This window comes from Narcine bancroftii, chromosome 3 (genome assembly GCF_036971445.1).
Source record: "Narcine bancroftii isolate sNarBan1 chromosome 3, sNarBan1.hap1, whole genome shotgun sequence".
Classification (NCBI taxonomy): domain Eukaryota; kingdom Metazoa; phylum Chordata; class Chondrichthyes; order Torpediniformes; family Narcinidae; genus Narcine; species Narcine bancroftii.
Genome location: NC_091471.1, coordinates 250,233,119 through 250,255,819, shown reverse-complemented (window position 1 = coordinate 250,255,819; position 22,701 = coordinate 250,233,119). Strand labels below are relative to the sequence as shown.

The following is a 22,701-nucleotide window of genomic DNA, read 5'->3' as shown; positions in this document are numbered from 1 at the left end:
AGCACCTCGGCTCTGCCCGCATCAATTGGGTGAATCTCCCAGTGGCCACCCATTTCAATTCCCTGCTTCATTCCCTTGCTGACGTGTTTGTCCTGTCCATGGGATCATGCACTGTCAGAATAGAGAAAACAACACCTCGTATTCCATCTGGGTACCCTCCAACTAGATGGCATTAACATCAACCTCTTCGGTTTCATTTAGACCCCCCCCCCCATCCATCCTTCCCTATGCCTCTTTTCCTCTACTTCTTTCCTTCTTCCCTCAAGCCTCTTTCAGGTGGCCAGAATACCCAGATATAAAGCCACATATTCTACTCGAATGCAGCTGTCGGGAGGCCACCCGAAAGAGCAATGCGGCTCAGAGGAATACTCAACAACCCTCTTCCGGGAGGTATAATCTCTGCATCTGAGCAATCCCCCGAGGCACCTGAATGCAGCTGCATGATGACAATCAGCTGGTGACGCAAATTCCTGCACCTTTCATCCTCTCCCTGCCACCCCTGCCTTAACAGGAGCCGGAGTGCTCTCTGAGGTGCCTCTCCTGCAGCTGTCCCTTTCAGGTGGACAGCGCAGCGCTTTCAGGGATGCCACCTGAAAGACCATTCCACAGGGCTGTATCTGCTTCTGCAGGCGCATTCTTGGCGAAGAATGCACCTGAAAGTGGCTTTAGTCTCCTTTCTCAGTCGAAAACAACGCCCTCCCCCCAATCAATTCTCACCTTTCCTCTCTCCTGTCCTCCATATCCAAATAACACCTTTTGTCTGTTGGTCTGTACTCCGCCCCCTCCCATTCTCCCCTTTTCCACAGCCTTTTAATACAGAAGCCTACCTTTTTTTAAAAACTTGTACCTTGAGGACGGGATCAGGCCGAAATGCTAGTAATGCATCTTTACTTCCAATAGTGAGACCTGCTGAGTTCTTACAGAATTTCGGTGTTAATACGGCAATCACAGCATCTGCAGACTTTCATGTTTCACTTTAATCAGACATTCACTTGTGAAACCTCTGAATAACTAGAGATTTGGACCAAAGATCCAAAAACAAATGGTAGCTTTTTACTCAAGTCAATAAATAAAAGTTGGTGAATCTTGGTACCATTAGCTATGGAACCACAGAATTTTTCCCTGATATTAGTGGGGAAAAAAAATGCTGGAATTATTAAGGAACAGGGCACCTGGAAGGTCACAGGATTCCAGAGTCAAAGAGGATCTATCCAGGAGAAATCGACGTTTGACAAATCTGTTGGAATACTTTGAAATGAGTGAAATAGACAAGGGGGAATCTGAAGTATATCTGGGCCCTGAGTCTGAAAAGATACCACAAGGGATTGTTAAACTAGAGCAGAGACTATACTTGTAAGTTTTGAAGATTTGTTAAGATACAATGATCTAATATTCCATCCAGGCACTCTCCAACTACATGGCATCAACATCTCCAGCTTCCATTAAAACCCTCCCTGAGTCTCTATCCCTGGTATCCAGAATTCAAACAATCAGCAAATTTAAAAAAAAAATAAAATAATAGGTTAAAAAAAAGCATTTAAAATTATAAAAATAAATGTTCTTTGAAGTAACACAAACTATCGGTGAAGCAAATATTCAGCCACTGGAGGGCCTTGGTCGAGCTTTGCTTGTAGCAGCTGTTCGAATAAAGTTGTGTGAAACAGCGACGGTGTCGCCCAGGATGAAGAACTGGTTGATGCCACTCGCTATTGGGGTGACTCTCTTAAGTGTCTCCTTATCCCTGCTTAGTAAGAGTCACCCCAGTCACAGGCTTTACCTGCAAACTTGTTGGGGGAGGGGGTGGGGGTTAAATTATCTATAATGTTATTGTTTGTCTTCGTGCAGCTCCATGGAGGGGGAGGAACCTGCAGATGCAGCGAAGGTTAAATGTTTTCAAAGAATGTGACTGAGAATAAAGTAAAATGGTTTAAGGTTTATATATTCATGTAAGTGAAGTTTGTTCAATGCAAGCATAGTATTTTTGTCTTTTAAACTGTATTATTAACGCAGTTATATTAGTTAGCCATTGTAAGAGTAAGTCTCAAGCAATCGGAAAATACATTTATCCGGCATCTACCAATCACCAGAGAGCAGGGACTTTACTGTATATTACAAAGCTTAAAAAAAAAAGGCCCTTTGGATGTGGAGAAACTAGTTAGGCTTGGAATGAAGTAGGGTAAAAGTGAGAACCCAAAAGAGGATGAACAGAAAATACTTATTTCCCACAAAAAAGACAATAGGAAGCACAGATTCAAGGTAATTGATAGAAGACTTAAAACAACGTTGAATATATTTCTAACCAGGGCCAGGTGATGTACATAATCCCTGCATGAGCACTTGGTGCCAAAGTCAACAGGACGATTAACACAGAGAGGAATAGAACGGTAAAGATTTTCTGCAGCTGGTCTGGACAAGATGGGCTGAATGGCCTCTTCTCCTACTCCAAATTTCTAAAATGTCACGAGATAAGGGTTCATGACCCAAATAGACAGAAGTGAATCTGAAATCTTCTCAATTCAAGGGAAAGGCCTGCTTTGTCTGTGCAGGCCTTGCTTCCAAAGAGAACGATCTGTAATGAAACCCAACATCCTCCACCAGCCCTTCATTGCAAGCAGCTCACCTCATCGTCCTTGTACCAGGAGAGCGATTCTGCTGTCAGCACAAACCAATATTCTTTGGAGCCTCCCTTCATTAGACTGATGTTGTTGATGGTGATCCAGCCCCTGCGGATAACCTGGAAACAGTCAGCAGAATGATCAACATGCTGCATCTCTCGGAGCTCTCCAGCTCTGGGTCGCCGCAACCCCTACTTCCAATGCATTCCCCTCACTCACCCCCTCCCCCCCGGAACTGCTTCCACATTCCCAAGGATCTCCCAGTACCAGGAATGACAAACTGATCTATCCCTGCAGTTCATAAACCAGCCTCCCCACTCTTCTTCTCCCTCCCCTCCCCTATCCTAACCATAGGAAAATTTAGCATGGAAAAAGACCTTCGAACCACTGACAATCAAGCACCCATCTTTACAGTATGCACCCCCAACCCATTTCATTCTACCTACATTCCAATAAATTTATCTCCATCCCCCAAAATACTACCGCTCATTCACACACAAGGGGCAATTTACAGTGGCTGATTTACTGCAACGCAGACAAGGCACCCTCACCCCAGCCCCGTGAGCACAACATGGCACAGGAAATACCTCTTCTTAATTGGCTTAACACGAGGGTGGGCTATTGGGGAGCCAGGTAGAAGACATCCAGAGTAAACTCAGCTTCAACCCAGGACAACACTCTCTGCAACTTCACAGTGGTTAGGAACATCAAAACGACACCATTAATCAAACTGCTGCAAACACAGGCTGGGCAGATTGCCACAGCCAGCACCCTGCCGTAATCATAACCAGCTAGAGTTCAGTCGCGCCTGTCGATTTTACGCAGTCAAGTTACACAAAACAGATGGGTTAATTTAACGCAAACTCGGTTAGTCATCTACCTTGGTACAATCAGAGGAGGGCCAGAGCCAATCTGCTCACAGCAGCGTCATCACCAGTCCCAAAGCTATTTACTAGCTTGGCTTTGGGATTAAATCCAATCACTCTGGTCTCGCTCCCCACTTCTTTGCACACTGCCCCATGAGACTGCCCTCCCCAGGGACAGTTCTTCAGAATCACCTCTTTTATCACCTCCAGATTACTCCCATTCAATCCCTCTTTTTCCCCCAAATTGGCAGAATTTCTTTCTCACCATTTCACCTCAAATAATTCAAAGGTGGGGGGAGGGGGCGGGGGGCGGCAGTGAAGCTGTGGGAAAGAACAACTGATTGGGGAGAAGGAATGAGTAATTGGGGAAGGGGATAGAATCTGGAAGTGACAAAAGGTGGTTCTGAAGACCTGTGATTGAGGAAGACAAGTGAGGGAGGGACGGTCTGTGAAAAAGCAGGAGAACAGATCCTGAGTGCTTGGGCATCAGGGCAAGGGCCAAGATGATTGAAAGAGGGGAGCAAATCAAATTTGTGGATGGGCTGCCACTCTCTCCACTGTTGTGGATTTGCTCTGAGTGCAAGCAATTTCAGGACTGAATTATGACATTAATTTTACTGGATCAACACTGCAACTGCACTGACATGAAAGGTTACCCACAAGTCAGAGAGTAGTGCAGGCTAGGGCCATTACAACTCCACCAAGGACAGACTGGGAGCTTCCATTAACTGGAGCAGATTGTACAATTGAACGGCTGCTCGGGAACAATTCGTTGATGGAGTCCAGGCCTACTGCCCCACCACCAGTTCAGCACCCAGTGACAATTTAGCAAATGTCTTGGAATTTAACTGCAGAGAGAATTTGAGAGATTGGTTGATTGGATGGAGAGCACAGAAAGAAACCAATATCCAGATAGTGGGCTGTCAGTGGGAAGCATTTTGTGGACAGCCCGAAATCCAAACCCTCCTCTCACTATTAGACAGGCTGGATTCACATCAAAGTTAGAGCAACACACAACACAAACGGTACTCACCAAGATTTCACCCTTTAGCAGTGTAATAATTAAAGGGAGTTGGAATATCAGAGAAAAGTGCATGAGTGGGAAGGGGTAGAGTGAAAAAGGGGGCAAAAAGAGGTGAAGAGTCAGTAAGGAGAGAAAACAAAAGGACATGCTGTTATTACACCATCTGAGCCCCACACACCTGAAATATTCCCTGCTACAACACCAGCTCCTCATGGCCAACACCAGACACATTCTTCCCATCAACATTCTTTGGAATAGGATGATGACTGGAGGGGTGGGCTGGGGGAATAGAAAGGGAAGGAAAGGTGGGCAAAGAGGTAGCACAGGAGAGGGGAGGGAGTGCACAGGCAGGGAGGGAAAGAGTCAGGAGGGAGGAATAGGGTGGGGCTTTAGAGTTCCATGACAGGCAGCGTTGCTTGGGGATAGGCAAGGAATGAAGGGTATGAAGCGACAGGGCAATACTTTCAAGGGCATTGTTACAGGTCAAGTGCACATGAATTTAGAGGGGTGGAGGAGCTAGTGGTGTGACCCAATGAATTCAGCAGTGAATTGGGGAGGGGGGGGGGGGGGGGGTTGCAGTTATCTGTCCCCATATCCACTGCTGTCTGCCTCACTGCAACACATATTGCTTCCCCATTCCCCAGCCTCACGCTCCCAACTGGCACAGATCCAGAGTGGCCAAGAAATGAGGGGAAGGCGTGGGCCTTTGGCAGTGGCCTACTGTTCACAATCTCATCCATTGAAATAGTTACTAAATGGTGTGAAGCGATGCATACGCTGTTCCAACAGTGAGACACAGGCATTCAAGCCAGATATTACACACCTACTCATTAGTGCATACTGAAGTTTATTGCAACATGCAGAGGCAATCTGTGGGCCAGCATTGGGGCTCCTTGTCCTTACCTGATTGGGGACTGCTCGTTTCTTTGTCAGTTGGCTGCTCCTTTGTTGTGCGCTGGAGGAAGAAACAGCCAATTCTGTAAAGACCTCATGAAACAGGAATGCCTAGTCACTGTGATGGTAGTACAAAACACAAGAGTACTGGAGAAACTCAGCAGGTCACGCAGCATCCATAGGAAGTAATCAACATTTTTGCCAAGGTACGAGAAAAAAAAGCAGGCAGGTGTCTAACAATAAAAAGGTAGGGGGTAGGTTCCCCCATTCCTTCCTCCCTCCTCTCCCCACGTTTTTATTCAGGTGCCTTTCTGCTCTTTGCTCCTACCTTGACGAAAGGCTCAGACCTGAAATGTTGGTTGCCTATAGATGCTGTATTACCTGCCAAGTTTCTCCAGCACTTTCATGCATTGCACTGTAAAGATCTCACACTTCACACAAATTCAGTCACCTCTGCTAACTTAGACATCTGGTCTTCTTCAACACCCCAAGCCTCACCTGGGTTCACAAGCCCAAACATTTTGTCGCCCAACTACCATCTGAACAAGTAAATCTTTTCCAGAACAAGCGATTCCCCTTCCAGTGTGACCTGACTCCAGCCCCTCCTTCCCAACTCTCAATCCCACCTGAATCCCCACAGGAATGGCAAGCGGAGAGTCTGAACCACTTCCTCCTTTCACTGTGGTCTGGAGGAGGACTCCCAAGTTGGGGAGCTCTGATCTGAAGCACACAAAAGGCAACCCTCAGTGATGAAACTAACAAGTTTTATCAACGTTGACCAGAGTGAGCAAGGCACCACCTCACAGATATTCTCTGGAATAAAGAATCCATTTGCTACCTTCGAGTTAGAAAGCCTGTTGTAGCAAGGTTAAGTTCGTCCCACTTGTTGATGCCTTGACTTGGAGAGAAAGGTAGGAAGACATTCAGCTATGAGAACATGAGAAATAGGAGTAAGCCAATCGATCATGGCTGATCTGATGGCAGGCTCATCTCCCGCCTTTTCCCAATATCCCTTAATTTCCCTACTATGAAGTCAAATTCTTCATTTCAGCGATATTGCAGCTTTAGAAACCTGTGGGGGGAGGGGAAGCACTTATACTCGAGTTCTTAAGAATGAATAATCTCTGAGAGAAACTGTCTTCAAGATAGATATCAATGTAAAAGTGGATGACACAATTTTCTTGTTTATTTTCATTGTGTGATGACCTTGTTTAATGGGTTTAATGTATCATATAGGTTGAACGTTTAGTGGGTGGGAAGGGAGGGGGGGGAAGGGGAGAAAATGCCACTGTGTATATTCAAGAGGGAAATGTTTATGTGTAAAGGTAAATATGGCCTGTTTCCGCTCCGTAAATGGTTATATGGTTATTTTGGTCAATATGGTTCATAGTGTGAAAAATAAAAAAAGTTATAAAAAGATAGATATCAATAAACTACTTCTCCAGGTAAAGGGACTGTACTGTAGACTTGGGGAAATGATCATTTAAGATTGAAGGGAGAGAAATTTCCTTACTCAGCCTCTGAACTTTTGTAATTTCTTACCCCAGATAGCTGCACAAGCTTAATAGTTCAATAGTCTCAGGTAGAGACTGATAAATTTTTTAAAAATTCACTCATACAATTGAGAAATATGAGGATAAAGCATGAAAGTGGACCTGGTAGAGATTCAGTCAGTCGTTCAGCAGCAGAGAAGTCTCTAAATGGCCTATATTTTAAACATTCTCTCAGCACTTACTTGGCAAATCCAATAAAGTCCTCGTGATTTGTGTTGATGTATGACAGTTCAATGTCGATCAGCAAAAGTATCTAGAAGAGAACGGGGATGTTACAAATGAATCCTCCATGTGCATGCAGAGCCTAAGTTAGTTGGCAGCCTTCTACTCTTGGTGGGAGTAGCCCGTTGATAATCTGTACGAGCCACACTCCACGACCAGAATACTCGCTCACCTGGTCCTTGGTCTTTCCTTCGCGGTCTCGAACATGAGTGGTTACAATTCTCTCCGTCTCTTCTCGTAACCTGGGAAAGGAGTTGAGCTGCAAGGAGAGGAGAGCAGACAGCACTGCAGTTTGCTGGGGTCTAACTCAAACCAACAGTCACAAACAGTGCACCACTAACAGATCAGTAATAGTGAGTAGAAGAAATGTGGGCCGGAGTAGATAAATATGAAACACAGCAAGCTCATTGCCAACACACATCAGCTCACAGAACCAAAAGAACGGAGGGAAAGCTTTGATTGGAATACATGTCACCATATAAATTGATGCGGGACAATTTGGAATAGTTTTAAACTGAGAGATGTGCTTTGGGTGACAGTGCAGTTCATTCAAAGCTTCATCACAAGCCAAGGAATCAAACAACAGCCAAGACAAGACAGGGTGATACGCAGAGATGAATGAGTATCAAGGACAGAATGTGTGGACTGATCGGGGACACCCTGCATAGAAAAGAATACATTACAAAGGTGCAGAAAGCAACTCTCATAAACTTGGTCAGCACTGTCTCGAGATGGTCAAAATGGGAAACAGCCGCTACGAAACAGAAACAAAGATGGGCCACACTCATGGAAGTATTGTGGGAGCGCAAGCACTCCAAACATCAAAGAAAAGGAGGCTACTGTTCAATGCCCACTGAACCGAGCTGGTTAATTGGAAAGTTCTATAAAGGATACAGGTCTATCTATAAAAACCTAGAAGGGAGGCCCATTCTCCAGTGAGGGCTCGAAATGAGGTTTGGTCACAGCAGAATACAAACACCAAACCTGGAGGCTGATCCGTAACACTGAGCGGAACCTTTCTCCTGTGTCACCACTTCTAACCCAAATCCGTGGTCATCACCTCTCTGTTAACAGGGCAAATCCCAAGATTTGGAGACATCAAGATGGGAATATTGGACATTTAAAAACATGGAACATTTCACTTTTCACGTCAACTCACTATGCTAGAAAGATGGATGCATAATTGCAAGCTCACTATGTTTCTCCAGAGCCACAGACAGAGAACTGTCATTGTCTCCTGCACATTTAATGATACCCTATTCAGTCTCCAAACACATCCCTATTACATTTCCAACTCTCTGCTGCCTTTGGGGTATGTGTCAGCTGCTCACTGTCAGGGATTCAGAAACATGGGAGAGCCCACTACTGGTCAGTGTGGCTTGTTACATTACTCTCTTTTGCCCAATGGGTTCAGGTAACTGTGGCCTGTCTCCCTCACTAGAGATTAAAGAAATTAGATTAGTCTCCAAAGACAGCCTTATTTAAACCGCTCAGTAATTCATGAACACGAGTTTCAGTGATGTCGTTACCTTGTCACTACACTTTCTGATGACAGCAGCTAGTTCGGAAACCACCATATCAATGCACTTCAAGCACGGCTCCTTTAACTTGTGCACCTGCTTTTTCACTATGGCTTCGAACGCCATGTCTGGGGTGAACAGCCCTGTCCTACACATAGCAAGCAACAACAGCAGAGAGAACGGGGGGGGGGGCAGGGGCAATGTGGAAACAGCAAGGCCAAGAGAGGCAATAGAAGGGAGAGAGAAAACAAAATAGACAGAATGCAAGAGAGTTAGCACGTCCATCATCAAGATTAGCAAACTGAGTTGGCAGGGCAGTGATGAGCATTATGGGGCGTGCGAGGTTTCACTGCCCAGGCTCCACAGTTAAATTCCCACAGTGAACATCTCTACGATGCTCACGTGTATAACAGAAAGAGCCAAACCAGCTGCAAACTGTGCCCCATGGGATGCAGAAGGCACGGATAAGGGTATTGTTTTCAACCCAGGTCTCTTCCCAAATGCTAGAGCACACAGAGTTACGCGGCATTGGACAAAGTCTCCAAAATGCAACCCTCCTGGTGATCCATAGCACTCTCACAGCACTTTGCCCTCTCAGTTTGCCTCACCCTGCTAAGTAACGCATGCACCATTACTTATGACAACCCATTACACCCACTTTGTGTTCCTTCAGCTGTTTTGTTTCGGAAGGGGAGGTGGAAAGCTTATTGCAGATAGCTTCATAAATTCTCGCCAGTTCAACAACAAAACCAGAAATGTTTTTCCCAATGCTGATCTTATCCATGAGAGATCAAAAAAAACAAACCAGAAGTCTTGACTGCTAGCTCAAGGTTCCTCGTTGCAGGAGGAACAAGAGCAGCTGTACAATGTTGGTAAATGTGAGGTTATCCAGTTTGGAAGGAAAAATGGAAAATCAGAGTATTATTCAAATGACAAGTGTTTGCAGCACGCTGCCATGCAGAAGGACTTGGAAGAGCTGGTGCATGAATTACAAAAAGTTGGTTTGCAAGTACAGCAGGTTATCAAGAAGGCAAGTGGAATGTTGGCCTTCATAGCAAAAGGGATTGAATTAAGGAGCAGGGAAGTAATGCTACAACTGTACCAGGTACTGGTGAGGTCGCACCTGGAGCGCTGCCTGCAGTTCTGGTCTCCTTACTTGAGCTGGCTTGGAGGCGGTGGAGAGGAGGTTCACCAGGTTGATTCCAAAGATGAGGGGGATCAGCCTATGAGGAGAGATTGAGTCGTCTGGGGCCAAAGTCGTTGGAATTTAGGAGAATGAGAGGGGATCCTGTACAAATGTATATAATTATAAAAGGCATAGTTAAGATGGAGATAGGCAAGTTGTTCCCATTGATGGGGGGGGACATAGCCTCAAGATCCAGGGCAGTAGATTTAGGACGGAGATGAGGAGGAACTTCTTTTCCCCGAGGTGGGTGAATCTGTGGAATTCGCGGCCCATTGAAGCAGTGGAGGCAACCTCATATATAAATATATTCAAGACAAGGTTGGATGGATTTCAACAAAGTAGGGGAATTAAGGGATCTGGGGAAACCCATCATCTGATCAGCCATGATCTAATTGAATGGTGGAGTAGGTTCAACAGGCTGGATGGCCAACTCCTGCTCCTATTTCTTACGTTTGAGTGTGCAGGTTTTGGTCCCCTCCAGAACTTATTGTGCATCAATATATTGGGCAGGAAGACATCCTTAACCAGGCAACACGGTTGTAGGTTGTGGGCTACGGATGCCTGCGGTCAAGGGATTCACACGGGCTGCGGACTGCTGGAGGCTGTTTCAAGACACGCTGAAGGGGTACCAGGGATCGGAACTAGGATGCAAGAGGGTGCTGAAGGGCTCCTGATGTGAGGTTTGGATCTAGAACTCGGGCTGCTGATGGTTTCGACTAGACTGTGTAGCTGCAGGTGGATCCATGGACGCATGAGAGACTGCGGGGACTCTCTTTTGCTTCTCTTTCTCTGAAAGAGGCAATTTCTGCCAATGGTGAATCTGTCTGCCGAAAACAAATTTTGTGTAATATTGCACTGGCTTTATTACATGACAATAAATTGAATCTTGAACGGTGAGAGTTTATAAAACAAGGAATGGTACTACACTAGAAAATGGCGTCCTGATACCTTTCACCCATTGACATTGGAGCAAACCAAAGAACTCAATAAATCCACAAAGAATAGGAAACCTTCTAAGCTAGATATTGAGAACAGATCAACACAACAGTCAGTGGGCCACTCTGGGTTTAGAAAATGTGGCAAAGACAATAGAACATTACCCAAGACAGTCCTATTGACTTTATCTTTGGTTGGACGTATTAATGCTGTTAAAATGATAATATTACCTAAATTTTTATTCTGAAATCTTATTTTGACAATATTGATTCTAAGATTTCATCTTATATTTGGAATGTTAAGGGGGTCAGATTGAGAAAGCTTCACTTAAGAAGGATGGTGGTTATGGCCTTACTGAATTTGAGATTTTACTATTGGGCATTTAATATTCACTATATTATTTTTTAGATTTATTACTTTGATCTGAGTAGATTTGGAATTGAAATCCGTCCAGAATTATTCGTTAGCCTCTTTTTTAGGAACAGCATTACCTTTTAGACGATCGAAGATCAGTAAGCATATTTCCAATCCAATTATTAAATACTCATTATGTATTTGGTTTCAATTTCGAAGGATTTTGAACTAAAAAATTTTTGCATTGGCCACAATTATATACCTTAATTTTTTATTTACCTACTCTTGACTGTCCCTTCCTTATTTGTATGATTAAAGGAATTATCTCTTTTGTAGATTTATTTCCTGATGGTGGTTTGATGTCTGTTGAACAACTTTTTACCAAATATAATTTACCATACACACATTTTTTTTTTTTAAAAGATATCTACGAATTAGACATGTCCTGAATATGGTGATGTCTAATTATCCAACATTACAACAACCAGATTGACTTGACACTCACTTCCGGTTAAAACCCTTTCAGAAGCGTTTAGTTGTTACACTATTTATACTCATTAAATTTGAGATCATGGATAAGATTCGACAAACATGGGAATCGGAACTTCAACTAACATTATCTCTTGAAACATGGGGATTACTAGACTAGTTAATACTTCTTCACTTTGTGCACGTGATTCTTTAATACAGTTTAAAATAGTTATTGGAGCTTATATATCGAAAGATAAACTAGCTCACATCTTCCCTAATACGAGTTCTACTTGTGATAGATGCAATACTGATGTGAGTTCATTGACTCACATGTTTTGCTCATGTCCCATGTTAGAAAAGTTTTGGAAAGATATTTTTAAATGGTACTGGTTATTCTATTATAATCTAACCCGTTAACTGCTCTTTTTGGAATTACAAATGTAGCTGGTTCTGATATTGAGTTATAGCTTTTTTACACTATCAGTTAGAAGAGCTATTTTACTTAAATGGAAAGTCTCTGATTCTCCTACATTATTTAAATGGTTGTCTCTTTCTTAGAGAGAAAAAAAATCAGAAGTTGTACTTTAAATACAACTACCCGTGGACATGCAAAATCTGAGAAGCTCCAAATAACTGGCAATTTCTTTTCCTGGTGCTGGTATGGTGGGGGGGGGGGGGGGGGGGGGGGGGAGAAGAGAGAGTGACGGGGGGGGGGGGGGAGAGAGGGAGGGGAGGAAATTCTATTAATTAACTCTTCCTTTCCAGGCATAATGTAATTCATACTGTTTTTGCATAATGTAATTCATACTGTTTTTGCACCTGTAGGTGTAACAATGCTTTAAACTATTTGACAGATCCTCAGGATAGGCTGCTCAGGTGTTTTTTTTATAATTTTTTTTCATAGATTAGTTTTATATATATATTATAATTATTTCTTTATCTGCTTTCTTTGTTAAGAGTATTGTTTCTAATATGTCACATTTTCACTCTGGAATTTATACATGATACTTATACTGTGAAGACTTGCACATCCCATTTTAATTGTGTTATTTCTATTCTCCTTATGCTGTGTATATTATGAAATGTTAATAAGATTGAAAAAGAACATTACCCAAGTTTTCTTTGATTTGAATTTTGAGCCACATATCAGAATTATAGATGGATAAGGCTGAGGACAGCCACATGCTCTTGGAATGAGGGACACCAAGGAGAGAGAGGGAGTGGTGCCAGAAGTGATGCTTATCTGGTACATCCTCCAACATTCTTTTCCAAAACACATTTGCCAATTGAATACATTCACTTTAATACAGCTAAACAGTATAAAATGACACCACGCCTCAATCTTCAACCCGGCCTCATCCGTTCCAGCAGAGGAGAAGGATTCTGTGGGGCTTGCACGGCTGAAGGAACATGGCAGCAAGTCTAATGCACTACTGTTTGTTCAGCAGTTCAGACATCAACATCAAGACTTCAACACGTGGGAGGAGGCCAAACAATAAATGTATCAAATCGTCATCACCCCTCAACAGAGAAACACAGTGGCCGTCACCAGTCAGGAAGCTTCCCCTCCACAACCTGGTCTGTGCATCAACAGTAAATCACATTTAAACTGTTTTGAGTCTCCAAACACTTGGAGGAGGACAGGATTCCAGGGCACTGATGAGAGCCATGTGCATTGCCCCAGTTGTTCATAAAAGGGTCATGGAGAGCAGGCACAAAACTACACAGGAACAATGCAAGTTGACAGAATGGCTACATCTCCCTCCACTAGCAACATGCTGCAAACATTGCCCTTTATCAGTAGTTCTCAACCTTCCCCCCACCCCCCCCCTCACATTTCACCTTAAGTAATCTCTTACCAACCACAGAGCACCTATGGTATCCTCTGCCATAGGTGCTCTGTGATTAATAAGCGACTACTCAAGGTGGTACGCAAGTGGAAAGAAAAAGGTCGAGAACCACTGCCCTGTACAATCTACAACAGATACTTTCTACCAGGAGTTTTGCAGATGTCTTGGGTCTCTGCAGTCCCCCTTATGCCCATTGTTGCTCATGCACAGCAGGCAATTTACATGTTAGATCATGCACATAACTACACAGACCAAGATGCCAGTGCACGTGAGCCGCCAGGGCAGGGGATACCTTCAGAGTGCACTGTCTGACCGTGTTTACCAGCTCCTGGATAACCATGTCCACACACTTCAAGCACGGAGCTTTCAGCTTCACCACCTGCTTTTTCACAATTGCTTCAAACGCCAAGTCCGGGGTGAACAGCCCCGTTCTACAGCCAGGGAAGGAGAAAGAAACAAAACAAAAAGTCAAAGACAAGAAGGGAAATTGGGAGCCCAGCTCAGAGAGAGCAGGATCTTCCATCAGGCTGCATGGTCCCAAAGCTGCCTGAGGGTTGTTGTTTCCATGAGATGGCAGCCCCTTGTCATGGTGTCTTCAGGAGCTCACCTGGCCAGCGGGCTCTCCAACAGGGCTGATATGCCACTGCAGCATTCACGTCTGGAGCAGCATAATCCAGGTTGGCCAGACCCTTTAACTGCACGATGCCTGATGAAGACCTTCCCAATCTTTCAGGCTTGGTAATGCAAGGTCTGGCAGTTCCATGAGTGAGAGTTAAGATTGTCTGTCTATTCAGGAAGTCAGACAATGCAGCCTCTCTCTAACTGATTGTCAGCAAACTAAGCTAATCTTAAAACTATCCACGTGCATTTCTAGAAGAGCCTCATGCTCGCCATGCACCTGCAGTCTGCCCGCAAAATTGTAAACCCTCAGTCCCCGGACATTTTGGTGTGTCCACTTTCACCCCTGCTACTGATTCCCTGAATTATACCAAAAATACAATTAAACAAATTTCACGCAAATAATGGATGTAGAAAAACTGCAGAATGGGAAGATGATTTTGAAAAGAATATCTACATGTTTTACCCAAACACATCTGAGAGGTTAGCTAGTAAAAACGCAATGCAGGAAAAACTCAGCAGGTCAACTGCGAGGTTACCTTGTGGGTAAGGAACATGTTTCACACCTTAAATGACAGAAAATACTCAGCAGGTTAGGCAGTATCTCAGGAGATTGAAACAGATTTCATGTGCCAGGACAATGACCTCCCATCAGAATTTTCACCATTGATGGAGAAAAACTGCTGGCTTGAAACACTATTTTTACTTCTTGTTGGTTGATTGACTGAATATTTCTAGCATTTGCTGATTTTATTCCAGATATGCTACCTTTTTCATCTCCAATCGGTCTTCACTCGGGAAGACACAATCTCCCAAGTGTAATAGTGGACAGAGGACCTGGGGTAACAGAGGAACTGAAGGAAGTTCACATTAGGCAAAAAAATGGTGTTGGGTAGACTGATGGGACTGAAGGCTGATAAATCCACAGGGCCTGATGATCTGCATCCCAGGGTACTGAAGGAGGTGGCTCTAGAAACCGTGGCTGCATGGGTAATCATTTTCCAATGTTCTATAGAATCAGGATTAATTCCTGCAGATTGGATGGTAGCTAATGTTATCCCACTTTTTAAGAAAGGAGGGAGAGAGAAAACAGGGAATTATACACCAGTTAACCTGACATCAGTGGTGGGGAAGAGGCTGGAGTCAATTATAAAAGATGAAATGGTGGGACATTTGGATAGCAGTAACAGGATCGGTCCAAGTCAGCATGGATTTACAAAGGGAGATCATGCTTGACTTGTCTAGAATTTTGAGAATGTAACTATGAAAATAGACAAGGGAGAGCCAATGGATGTAGTGTACCTGGACTTTCGGAAAGCTTTTGATAAGGTCCCACATAGGAGATCATTGGGCAAAATTAAAGCACATGGTATTGAGGGTAGGGGACTGACATGGAGAGAAAATTGGTTGGCAGACAGGAAACAAAGAGTAGGGATAAATGTGTCCCTTTCAGAATGACAGGCAGTGACTACTGGGTATCACAAGGCTCGGGGCTGGGACCGCACCTATTTACAATATACATTAATGATTTAGATGAAAGATTTAAAAGTTGCATTAGCAAATTTGCAGATGACACAAAGCTGGGTGGCAGTGTGAAATGTAAGGAGGAGGTTATGAGAAAGCAGGGTGAATTGGACAGGTTGGGTGAGGGGGCAGATGCAGTTTAATATGAGGTTATCCACTTTGGTGGCAAGAACAGGAAGGCAGATTACTCTCCGAATGGAGTGAAGTTAGGAAAAGGTGTCCTTGTTCATCAGTCACTGAAAGTAAACATGCAGGTACAGCAGGGAGTGAAGAAAGCTAATGGCATGTTGGCCTTCATAACAAGGGGAGTTGAGTATAGGAGTAAAAAGGATATTCTCCACCCTGGTGAGACCACACCTGGAGCACTGTGTTCAGTTTTGGTCTCCAAGTTTGAGGAAGGGCCTTCTTGGTATTGAGGGAGTGCAGCGTAGGTTCTCGAGGCTAATTCCTGGGATGGCGAGACTATCATATGTTGAAAGATTGGAGCGACTGGACATATACACTGGAGTTTAGAAGGATGAAAGGGGATCTGATTGAAACATACAAGATTATTAAGGGATTGGACGCGCTATAGGCAGGAAACATGTTCCTGATGTTGAGGAAGCCCAGAACTAGAGGCCACAGTTTAAGAATAAGGGGTAGGCCATTTAGAACAGAGTTGAGGGAAAACTTTTTCACCCAGAGAGAGTTGTGGATCTGCAGAATGCTCTGCCTCAGAAGGCAGTGGAGGCCAATTCTCTCAAAGCTTCCAAGAAAGAGTTTAGATAGAGCTCTTAAAGATAGCAGAGTCAAGGGGTATGGGGAGAAGGCAGGAACGGGGAACTGATTGTGGATGGTCAGCCATGATCACAGTGAATGGCAATGCTGACATGAAGGACCAAACAGCCTACTCCTGTACCTATTGTCCATTAATCCCCTGGTTGAGCTTTTATAAAAGATTCCAGCAGCCTTATCTGCAAATCACATGACCCACTTCCATTGTTTCCAAAAGTGCCACACCAACACTTTTATTGCTGAAGATTTGACCTGAAGGATTTAATTAAACTTGCCTGATAACGAGCACGTGACTAATTTCACCACAAGCATATCCTCCACCCTGAACCTGGCGCTTTAAAGGGAGTGTTCCGTTCAAACAGCACAACCACATCACAGACCAGATGCCAGGAAACAGCACGACTCATAATGCAATGCCACTCATTGTGAAAATACAATCCACTCAGTGAGCACACAGTGTTTGTTCAAGGGGCACATCAGCATCCCATGCAAATATTACACAATCCAGGATACTTCTGTACACAAATCTACTAGCTACTCTGTGGACTGTCGGTGGCGGCACATCGAGGAAGGTGTACTGCGTGGTGCTAGACCATTATTTGTTTGCAAACAACACACCTTCAATGTGGCCGCCACCACCGACAGTCCACAGAGTACATAATCCACACCAATGCTACATTCGCTGTGCACGCTGTACATAATCCAGGATTTTCATCACCCACTGTACAATCTAAGGTACTGTACTGCTCACAATATAAACAGAACAGTACAACTCGCTATTCAAACCATGCACTATCAAGGACAATCAAGGAATCAATTGCAATAATGTTGCAGCTGGGTTAAGTCTTATGCTGTCTTGTTCTTTCACACTTTCTCCTATTGTCACAATGAGGTTTTGATAACACTCCTTCCTCTGACGGAGTCAATATGGCCAACTATACTTGCCTAACACCATGGATATTTTTGATTGCATAGCTAATCTCTCTTCTCAGCTCCTTCTCATCAAACTCCATCTGTGAAGAGAACAGGGTTTTGAATGTGAAACTTTGAGCAACTTTTAAAAGAGGAAATTCACAACTTGACCAAGGGCCGCAAAGGATGCATGAAGGAATAATTATTCCCCAGCAGCACGACTTACCTTCACGAGCTCAAACGGGAAGCGTTCATGGAAGATACGATTAATTCTTGCACCACCAGAGAGTTCTACCGTATCAACCTGGTCCCCAGAGCCTTCAATTCTCTTCTCAAAATCCACCCCAAATTGTTGTACCATCCTGGAAGGAGAAAAGTCGCTTGTATTCCCAATAGTGCAATCGTAAGTTTCAGGACACAATCATTTGGAAAAGCAGTCAATCATTTGCATAAACAAAGCAGTTATTTTGCAACAGCATGATCTTGTAACCAGCAACAAAACTTGTTCCACTGCTGATTGGGACCAGTTAACATACAAAGGCTTGTCCATCTCTTCATCCTCAATATCCAGTCAAACAGGAAAAAGGGCTTTCCTTAAATATCTCATCTGCACTGCCAACACATCACTCCAAAGATCACAATCGGTTGGGAAGGTTTCTGTTAATTCATGGCATGTGGGCGTTCCTGGCCAGGGGTGCATTTCTTGTTCATTCCAATTGCCTTCAAACCAAATGCTTTGATATTTTAGAGGGAGTTTCAAAGTCAAAAATGTGAGCAGGTTTGAAGTAACTCACAGACTGGATAAAGGGGAACTGCCCTCCGAGCTCTCTCTTCCCACTTCTCTAACCCTCAAAATTTTTCATCTCCTCCCCCTCCCAACCAACTCACCACCCTCAACTCCCCTCTAAGCTCCCCACTCCTACAACCCTCTAACCACCCCAACCCTCTCACACCCCTAACCTCGACTTTTCCCTGACCCCCACCCTCCACCACCCCCTAACCCTGATCCACCCTCCCCAGACCCCCCAGCCTCCCCCTCTCCTGAACCCCTCCTCCCCCTCTGAATTTCCCCACCCTCCACCTCCCTCTCTAAATTTCTCTACCATTCTCCATTCAGAGCTTTCCCCTCCCCATCACATCTCAGCTTTTATCTCGTGCCCTCCCACCTATATTCACCTATGACCTGTGGTCTGGTACTTCCCCCCCCCCCCTGACCTTCCCCACCCACCCCCCACCATTTTATTCAGATGGCTGCCTGCTTTTTTCCCCCTCATACATTGATGAAGGGCTCAGGCCTGAAACACTGGTTATGAGTCTTTATCTTTGCTACAAAGTATGCTCCAGTACTTTAAATTAAATTGCCCTCCTTTGTGGATTGATGAAGCAGATGGGTCTCAGCAATCACCCAGTGGTCTCACAATCATGTTTAATGATAAAAGTTTTTATTTAAATTTCAGATTAGTTCACACATTGCTGCTTTGGCATTTGAACTTGTTTCTATGGACCTTCTTTACCTATCCTGGCAAATACAAACCTTCAGATCCTCCAGAGTGTTGACTCCTAAATTAACAAGCTAAGACAATTAGGAGTGAGCTATTAAGTGCCTAAAATATTCAGATCCCAAAAGAAAAGTCCCAGCCATTAAACAACCTTCCTCTGTTAAAATCAGATTACAGGGCCAGTACTCAAACATGTAACTTATCAGTACTTATAGATGGGAAGAAACAGCAGCATTAACTTGTTCAGTGAATTGTTTGATTCATAAACTGACTTTATAACAGCACCAGAGAGAGAGATAGAAATGATGTTACTACAGTAAAGCCCCTGGTATGGGGATTGAAAGATGCTGGATAAGTGAATTTTCTGGTTGCTTGAGGTTGTGCGATTGGTGAACTAACGGCGAGGTGCACCAATTTTAAACTTCCATATTCTTTACCTATTTATTTTCTGCGTTTTTTGTTGTTGCCTGTATTCCGGATAACAGGGGTTTTACTGTACATTGCAGGCCTCATCCAGACTAGTAGTATCGGCCCATTCAGTCAAGCAGGAAAACACTGGGCCTGACAAATCGATAGAGCCCATCCACCTCACTGCTGCACTTACTGGAGGAGTGCTTTGGTTTTCCTTGTGGGATCATCTGGCCGGAAGTTTTTGTATTCCTCAACTTCCTTCTCCAGGGAAAGCATCTGGCTCTGCAGCTTGTTCCGTAAGGCAGGCAAGGTTTCACGAATGTGGTTCGTCAGTTGCTGTGATGGAGAATATGAACAGATTTTTTTTTTCTAAATCAAACATGCATCGTGCCTCATCAGTTGAATCTCATACCTAAGCAAGGCTCCCATCTACCTTTTGCCCAGAATACACAGAGATGGTGCCCAGAGTCTAACCTGAGACCCTTTGGACTCTGGCCATTTTTAACCTTTCATTTTATATACTCCAGACTGGGTCCATGGTGAACTCCAGAACAAACATCAGTATGAACCAGCTGGTGGTTGGGTATAAAACCAGTCCCGTAAAATAGGAACACAGAATAAATGCGTTTGTTGGTAGTCCCTGAAAACAGGGACATAGATATTGCTGACCAATTAATTCAGCCACGTCTTTCCTTTTTTGGTTTGATCGTGGCTTACGGTCTGCTGTCACCCACAGTAAACTTGTCCTTCTGGGAGAAACTTGCAGCTTTCTGTTGCATTTTCAACTCAAGTGGACCACGAGACCTCAAGGCATCAATGCCACTCTGAAAACTCTTTCAAAGGTGCTTCAGATAATTGGGAGTTTCTCCCATGTTAGAAAATGATAAAACAATCTTACTTCAATACCAGGTTAGCCAGCATCAGATCATTACCCAATCCAGGTTATTGAGAGGGAGAAATGTGATCGTAGGGGGTTATTCACCTGGTTCAGTATCTTCTGCAAATGTGGAGTTCCCATGCGATCAGCCATGTGTCTGTATGAGGGGTGTGACAGGAAAAACTTCCTCTCGGCTGCAAGGGCTGCACGAATATCTTTCTTCCCATCAATGTCTTTCTGACTTCTATTTACCACGCCAATGTAACCTGAGAACAAGGGAGACAAACAAAAGTTCAGTTATTGTCAGAGTACCTACAGGACATCACTTACAACCCTGAGATTCTTTCTCCTGCAGGCGAGGCAGAATTACCAGAAAAAAACGTACTCAACATACATATGCAAGTAAAGCAGTATAAGCAAAATGACTGTGCAATACAGAGAGAGAAATAAAAATCAATAAAGTGCAAAAGAGTCCTTAAATAAGCCACTGATTGAGTTTGCTGTTGAATCTGATGGTGGAGGGGGAGCAGCTGTTCCTGAACCTGGTGGTGCGAATCTTGTGGCACCTGCACCCCTTTCCTGATGGTAGCAGTGAGAACAGAGCGTGTGCTGGATGGTGAGGGTCCTTGATGATTGTTGCTGCTCTCCAACGGCAGCGTTCCCCATCAATGTATTTGACAATGGGGAGGGTTTTGCCTATGATGTCCTGAGCTGTTCACCACTTTTTGCAGGGCTTTACTCTCAGGGGTATTGGTGTCCCCATAGAGGTCTGTGATGCAGCCGGTCAGCACACTTTCCACCACGCAACTGCAGAAATTTGCAAACTCCTGAAGTAGGGGCACTGACGTACTTTCTTCACAAATGCCATTAGTGTGTTGGGTGGAGGAAAGACCTTCCCAGATAGTGACTCCCAAAAATTTAAATTTTCTCACCCTCCCCACCTCTGATTCCCCAATGATCATTGGAATGTACATCTCTGGTTTTCCCTTCCTGAAGTCAACAATCAGCTCTTTGGTTGTGGTGACTTTGACTGTGAGGTTGTTGTTGGTGCACCATTCAGCCAAGTTTTCAATTGCCCTCCTGAATACTGACTCATCTCCCCTTTTTAAACAACCAATGAATTTGTAAATGATGCGGTTGTTGTACCGAGCCATATAGTCATAGGTGTATCGCAGGTAGAGCAGGGGGATGTTTCGATAAAACACCTTCCATTTTCTGACATTAGCCTTCACTGCATCCAAGCTCTTGATGACGAGGACTAATATACTTCCTGTTTTGAGCAGCCAGTTCGCCATCAAATACTCCCCAGGCCAGTATAGAACAGAGGAGGATGTAGTGAGAAGTGAATGATTTCAAGGATGCTTCATGTTGGAACACGTCCCAAACTTTCCGACAAGTCCTTGCTGCCTTGGGGGCATGGCAAGATGGTGTAGAAGACGTGTATTCCACCTTTCCCCAGTTGGATCACTGGGTTTTTAAAAAGCATAAAACTGGTTAAAAATAATATTTACAGTTGTTTAAATAACAGTGATTTATGATGTCATCTAATGTGAAAAAATTTAACTTCAGAAAAAATTACCATACAAAACTGTGGAAGAATTGAGGCCTACCTGCATAGCTGAATCCACAGAATCGTCATTGGGAGTCTCCAAGCCTGAGGACTCCAGCCCGTTCGAGTTTGACTCCGCAAAATGGCGCCGACACCTTGGTGAGCTCGGCCATTGCCGACCCGCGTTCACATGAAGTCGTGCGCGCGGGCGGCATGGCCAAGAAAAGGACCCGCAAACCCACTGGGCAGACCGGTGGCACGCAGTGTAGCATCGGAGGACGCTCATGCACGTCCAACGGCTTTGCCTGGCCTGTGTGGGACATCCTAGGTCCGAGAATTGCTGGATAAAGTATGGGCTGTGGGGGAGCACGGACACTGGCATCCCGAAGAGGTCAGGGTGTGGCATCGGATGTCCAGACCCACAGCTGTTCATGACTGAGGAAGAAAAGGAACTTACCTTATTGGAATTTGGCCAGGAGGAGGAACATGTAGTTAAAGGAGGTAGATCTCAAAGTGGAAGTGGAATCTGGAATGGATTCAGTGTTTACTGTTTTGGAAGGGATTACTTGTCAAATGCAAAATATGACAAAACAAATATCAACTCAAGTGAATCAAAGATTTCTGGAGATGAAAATAAAAATGAATACCCTGTGTGTTGAAATGTCAACTGTGAAACAGGAAATGACTATAGTTAAGAGTGATCTTAATAGATGTATAAAATCAGTTGATATTGTGCAAGATAATTTTAAGAAAATTGAAACAGCCTTTTCTGAGTTTCAAAATCAGGTAGAACGTAATAGAGAAAAAATGGAAAAAGTGGAAGGTTCTTTTGTAGATTGGACGATTCAAAAAAGAGATTTAATGAAGAAGATTGATACGTTGGAAAATCAAAGCCGAAGGAATAATGTGAAAATAGTTGGTCTTCCAGAGGACATTGAAGGTGCTGATCCTATTAAAAAATTTAAGCACTGGATCCCAGAGGTGCTGGGTAAAGAGCTTTTTCCTAAAGGCTTGGAACTGGATAGGGCTCACAGAGATTTGAGAAG

General features: G+C 44.1%; 1 protein-coding gene across 9 annotated transcripts in view; it reads right to left on the bottom strand.

Annotated features, from left to right (window-relative positions):
* dnm2a (dynamin 2a) overlaps positions 1–22,701 on the bottom strand; it is a 58,761-nt gene that overhangs the window by 18,041 nt on the left and 18,019 nt on the right. For 4 of the 9 annotated variants that reach the window (XR_011354316.1, XM_069927538.1, XM_069927536.1 and 1 more), the window contains exons 6-15: positions 20,212–20,372; positions 19,423–19,565; positions 17,546–17,681; positions 17,353–17,420; positions 8,704–8,842; positions 7,347–7,433; positions 7,135–7,205; positions 5,409–5,460; positions 4,515–4,526; positions 2,621–2,734 (exon numbers count right to left, since the gene is read on the bottom strand). Coding sequence is in view for 8 of the 9 variants with exons in the window: in XM_069927538.1 (XP_069783639.1) it covers positions 2,621–2,734; positions 4,515–4,526; positions 5,409–5,460; positions 7,135–7,205; positions 7,347–7,433; positions 8,704–8,842; positions 17,353–17,420; positions 17,546–17,681; positions 19,423–19,565; positions 20,212–20,372 (983 nt within the window). In the remaining variant the exon portion in view is untranslated. Of the gene's footprint in view, positions 1–2,620; positions 2,735–4,514; positions 4,527–5,408; positions 5,461–7,134; positions 7,206–7,346; positions 7,434–8,703; positions 8,843–13,783; positions 13,923–17,352; positions 17,421–17,545; positions 17,682–19,422; positions 19,566–20,211; positions 20,373–22,701 lie in introns of all 9 variants that reach the window. The other 5 variants (XM_069927542.1, XM_069927541.1, XM_069927537.1 and 2 more) reach the window with 3 other exon arrangements.